This window comes from Primulina tabacum, chromosome 8, assembly GCF_025594145.1.
Source record: "Primulina tabacum isolate GXHZ01 chromosome 8, ASM2559414v2, whole genome shotgun sequence".
Taxonomy (NCBI): domain Eukaryota; kingdom Viridiplantae; phylum Streptophyta; class Magnoliopsida; order Lamiales; family Gesneriaceae; genus Primulina; species Primulina tabacum.
Window position 1 is genome coordinate 36,911,107 of NC_134557.1, and position 5,186 is coordinate 36,916,292.

General features: G+C 39.5%; 1 protein-coding gene across 1 annotated transcript; it reads left to right on the plus strand.

The window, feature by feature from the left end:
• The first annotated feature begins 1,408 nt into the window (after positions 1–1,408).
• On the plus strand, positions 1,409–2,999 carry LOC142554023 (uncharacterized). The gene has a single exon (XM_075664632.1). It carries the CDS (start codon positions 1,506–1,508, stop codon positions 2,784–2,786), a length of 1,281 nt encoding a protein of 426 aa, XP_075520747.1. The 5' UTR covers positions 1,409–1,505; the 3' UTR covers positions 2,787–2,999.
• Positions 3,000–5,186: the final 2,187 nt, after the last annotated feature.

Consider the following 5,186-nt stretch of genomic DNA (forward strand, 5'->3'; position numbering starts at 1 on the left):
TTTCATTGCCAAGGGAATGATCTACTGGATGATACGGAATTTCATTACAAGCTCAGGATCTTTGAATGAGACATTAGTGAGACAACATTTTCCACCTTATGAAGCTGAAAACATTCTTAATGTTCCTTTAAACAGAAATGGTAGTGTGGATACCAGATTTTGGGTTGGCAACAAAAGTAGTAAATACTGTTAAAGATGGTTATCATAGGGAAAGAAGCAGCTTGGCTCCTCATCCTTTCCAATCTTCACATCCAAATCAATCTTGGTGGAATTTCCTATGGAAGCTGCGTATCCAGCCCAAAATCCGCATTTTTCTGTGGCGTGCCTCTCATGATTTACTGCCTACACCGGTCAATCTAGCATTGCATCACATCCCCACAGAAGGTACTTGTCTTCTTTGTAATATTTTCGTGCTTCTACGAGTCACTACTTGTTATTTTGCCCAGTTGTTCGGTTTTTGTGGAAGAACACCCAATTTAGTATCACATTTTGTTCATCAGTTTGCTGAAAACTTGAGTTACGTACTTGAAGGGTGAATTTGTTTAGGATCAAGATGGGTGGTTGAGTTTCTTTTTCCACATGATGGTTTAAAGGATGTAATCTCATATTATATGAAGAAATTTTGGCAGTGTTTAAAATCGCATCGTGATGCCTCATTTCTAGATTGTGCTTTATTTCTTTTGGCTACCTTCAAGCAAGATGATTTTGAATATTTTGCTACTCTCTGTTGGACAATCTGGCATGAAATTTGCAAGATCAACCATGAATTTGCAAGGAAGAAATTTACGATAAATGTGGACTGGGCTTATGCTATGATGGAAAATTTTCGAAAATTCAGTTTGGTTGCTTCTTCTGGAAATATCGATGCTCAAATATTTTTGGAAGATAAGTGGGTACCACCACTACCAAACTATTTTAGGTTGGATGTTGATGCAGGCTTTGATATTAGAAACAACAAATCTAGTGTTGGGGCGGTGGTGCGTAATACATTGGGACAGGTTTGTGGTGTGCAAGCTAGCCCTATCAGATATCCAGGTTTAGTTACTTGTGCGGAGTTGTTGGCAATCAGAAGTGGGATGGACTTATGTCTCCGGATTGGGCTATCAAATGTTTGTTATTTTCTGACTCATTGGAAGCTGTTAGGATAGTTCTTTCACACGTAGAAGATCTTGGATCTGCTGGGGTTCTTGTCTTGGAAATCCAATCAATGTTAGAGCTTCCAAATTTTCATTCCATCAAACATGTGCGACGAAAGACAGTTGAAGTGGCTCACATTTTAGCTCGCAAAGCTTTATCTTGTAATAGTTTCATTAATTGTGTTAATGACGATCTACCCTTGTGGCTTGTAAACATTGTATCCAGGAACTTCCCAAATTAATATTATTATTGTTCATTTAAAAAAAAAAGGATGTGCAAATAAATTCCGATTTCACTTCAGCACGACCAAACTCGTGCCAATTAAGAGCCACCGGAGGAGCCTGACGCCGCTATCTCCCTCCACCGTCATGGACTTCCACCTCCCCGGTGCCAGCCCCTCCTCCTCCGCCTCTTCCTCCGATCACCACCACGCCAACCCCGTAGCCCAGAACGGCCACTCCTCCGACCCTATGCACTCTTGGTGGGAATCCATCTCCAAAGCCCGCTCCCGCATCCAACTTCTCGCCTCCCTTCTACCTTCTGACTCCGACGATCACCTCTCCTCCCTCGCTGACACCGACCGCCCAGCTAGATCTCTCCTCCTCTCCGCTTCGGCCTACTCCTCCGTTTCCGCCGCTCTCTCCTCCCCCTCTTCCGGATCCGGTGACGACCCCCTCTGCCACTGGCTCTACGATACATACCTCTCCGGCGACCCCGATCTTCGTCTCGTTGTCCTCTCGTACCTCCCTCTTATCTCTTCCGTCTACCTTCACCGCATCCACCACCCCATCTCCGATAATTTAGTCTCTCTCTCCGGCTTCGAGGCCGTACTTTTAGCCCTTTATTCATCTGAAACCAAAGCACGTAACGGCAAGCCTTTAACTGTTTCCATTCCCGATCTGTCTCAGCCTACCCTGTATCACTCCCCTCGCAATCCCGTTAAATCTTCAAACTCGAATTCGAAGTCAAGTAAGCCTTTGATTGGGGTCCTGTCCCCTCCTTTGGAACCGCAGATCGCGGTTAAATCGACTAAGCGTGCCTGCATTGTTGGTGTTGCTCTTGATTGTTATTACCAGCAGATCTCGCAGATGCCCAGTTGGTCAAAGGTGGATTTCTGTAAACTCGCGACTGTTTGGGCTGGGAATGATTGCCCTTGTACCTCGGAATTCGACAGAAAACCTGAAAGTATTGTAGACAATAATGGGGGGAGTGAATATGATGATGGGTTTGGGAGTGATATTAAGGAAGAGACGGATGAGATGGAAAAAATGACCGGAAGAGTCAGAGATTTAGTTATTAAGGACGGCAGTGCAGCCGAATTAGCGGAAATAGATGCGAGAATTCCACTGCCCTGGGAGTTGTTGCAACCAATTCTGAGGATACTGGGGCACTGTCTGTTGGGGCCACTGAATGTGGACGAGGTGAAGGATTCTGCATCAGCGGCGGTTCGGCGGTTCTATGCTAGAGCTTCTCATGAGTTGGTTCCGCAAGCAATTTTGGCTACTCGGAGTTTGATTCAGCTTGATAAGAGGGCACGCGAGGCAGCCAAGGCAGCAACTGCAGCGGCCGCTGTGGCGAATTCTACCAGTTCGAATGCCAACACACCCAGTAAGGCTAAAAAGCCGGAGATACTTTTAGTTTCAAAGTGATGATGATATTCTCGTCTGGCTCTTTCTGCGAGAATGTGTGGTTCTGTTGTAGCTTATGATTATAGTTATAAATAGGAGTTACCATTTGTACTTCGTAATTTATCAACTTGAAGTGATGACACCCGCGAAGTTGTGTAAGATTACCAGCAATTATTAATATGATCTGTATTACTTTATTTGAAAGAAAGTTGCTTTTTTTATATGTTTTCTTGATTGAAGTTACTTATGGATCGTGTCCTCTTGCTGTTTTAAGTTGAAGCGATGGATGTTTCTTGAAGCTGTGGAAGTTTATGAAGTGCTGATAATTTGATTTGTTCTTGGTTTCCGTATATGACTTTGAATTGATCAACTTGAAGTGATAGATGTCTGCGAAGTGATGTAAGATTATGAACAACTATTAATATGATCTGTCTTAGTTTATTTGAACAAAAGTTGCTTTTCATTATAAGTTTTCTTAATCAAAGTTCCGTGTGCATAGTTTCTTATTGTTGTTTTACGTTGAATGAATGCTTCTTGAAGCTATGCAAGTTTATGTAGTGCTAAGAATTTGATTTCTTCTCGGTTTCTTTCGAATATTGTAGTTTAGTTTGTTATATACCCGATAGTAAATTGGCTGGTGATTTCTTTTAGTTTTAATCCCTCCTTGAACGAGTATGATATGGTGTTGCCGGTCTTTCTTGCTTTTTCTTTTGTTTTTTATGGATTGGACGATTGCCTTGAACGATTCCATGTGTGGGACCTGTATAAAGCCGAGCGAAGTATACCGGAACTTAGAATGGATTGTTTATCATATACCATGGTAAGCAGATTCAGAGAAGGAATATGAAGGTGATATGGTGTTGCCGGTCTTTCTTGCTTTTTCTTTTGTTTATTATTGATTGGACGATTGTAGAACCCGAAAAAAAAAAAAAAATCAAAATAAAAAATCAAAATCCGTATGAACCATGCATAATTGTTACTATTTAAATTAAAAATGAATATGATATATAAATATGAAGTGTTTGAATTATTTTAATAAATGTTAAGTCATGATTATTTATTTTAAAGGTAGAGGTTTAGTTTTATCTTTTCAAGATAAATACGCGAGGTCGGACCGGAGTTTAGAGGTTTGAGATAAGATTCATAATAAGACAACTATTCCTAAATTTAATTTAAGGCAATAAATAGTTTAATTTGAAAAAAAAGAATGTTTTAGGATTTATTTAATTAATGGGAATCAAATTAGTAAATAAATTCTATTAGGTTCAATATTTAATTAAAGTTTAAGTAAAATGTGTAAACAATTGGGGATGAACTAATATAGGGTAAATATATTCAAGAAATTAAACATAGCATTTAAACATTTAAATTGAGGTCATGTATGCCATGCAAAAGTTCTAAGCAAGATGCTAAACTAAATTAATTTGTTAATGCATTAAAATAAATATAAGGAAGGTTTAAAATTTTAAACAATTAAAATGCAAGATTTAAATAAAAAATATACAATGCAAATTAATAATAATAACCAATATTTAAAATATTTCAAAGGTTGGGAACCCTCAAGTCAAACCATCTCTAATTGCATTTCTATGGTGTATTCATTCTCCACGTTTAAGTCACCAATTATGATTAATTCAAATACTATAATGCACCTTAATCCTACTCAAGCCACTAATCTAGCAAATCAGCGTGTACATGCAGTAAAATAAGAACAAAGCATCGGCTGTTATGAGCAAGAAGAAGTATTTCAAATTCCCTCAACCCCTAGACTTGTAACCCCCAACTTAATGGATATTATTACAACTTTAAGACCTCCCATATCATTCACTTGCATCCCTTACACTTCCTACAACCTTAAGTTTCGAAAATATCAGAAAGATCAGCAGCTTAGGTCGTGAATGTAGCAGAAAATCAGTAAGAGATCAAGAGGGAAGCCAACTCCGATCCCGTCGCGTCGTATTGTCGTTTTGATTTGTTTTTCTTCAAAACAAATTCCAGGCATGTATATGTTGTTTCTTTTCTCTTCAATCAAGTCCTATAGATATTTTAAAACCATCATATATGCATGATTCAAGACATAAACCGAAATGGACAGCAACACTCCAAGCAATAAGTTGTACAGAATTTTCGGCTCCCTTGTTTTTCCACTTCACGGTTTGCTGATCTTTGTTGCTTACAGGAGGTTGCTCGATTCCAGGCACTCAAGGCTGCTTCTAGGCATAATTTAGAGTGTGTTAGGGTGTTATTGGTCCATTGGTTTCAGTCCATACCCTCAAAGAACGAAGCAATGACAGCAACTTTACATAAGCTGCAGAAATGAGTCACAATTTGCTGTCCTTGAGTTGCTTGAGGGATGTTCGAATCTTGGCTGTCCTGGGGACCATAGCCATGGTTCCTACAACACTCCACCATGTCTAGATC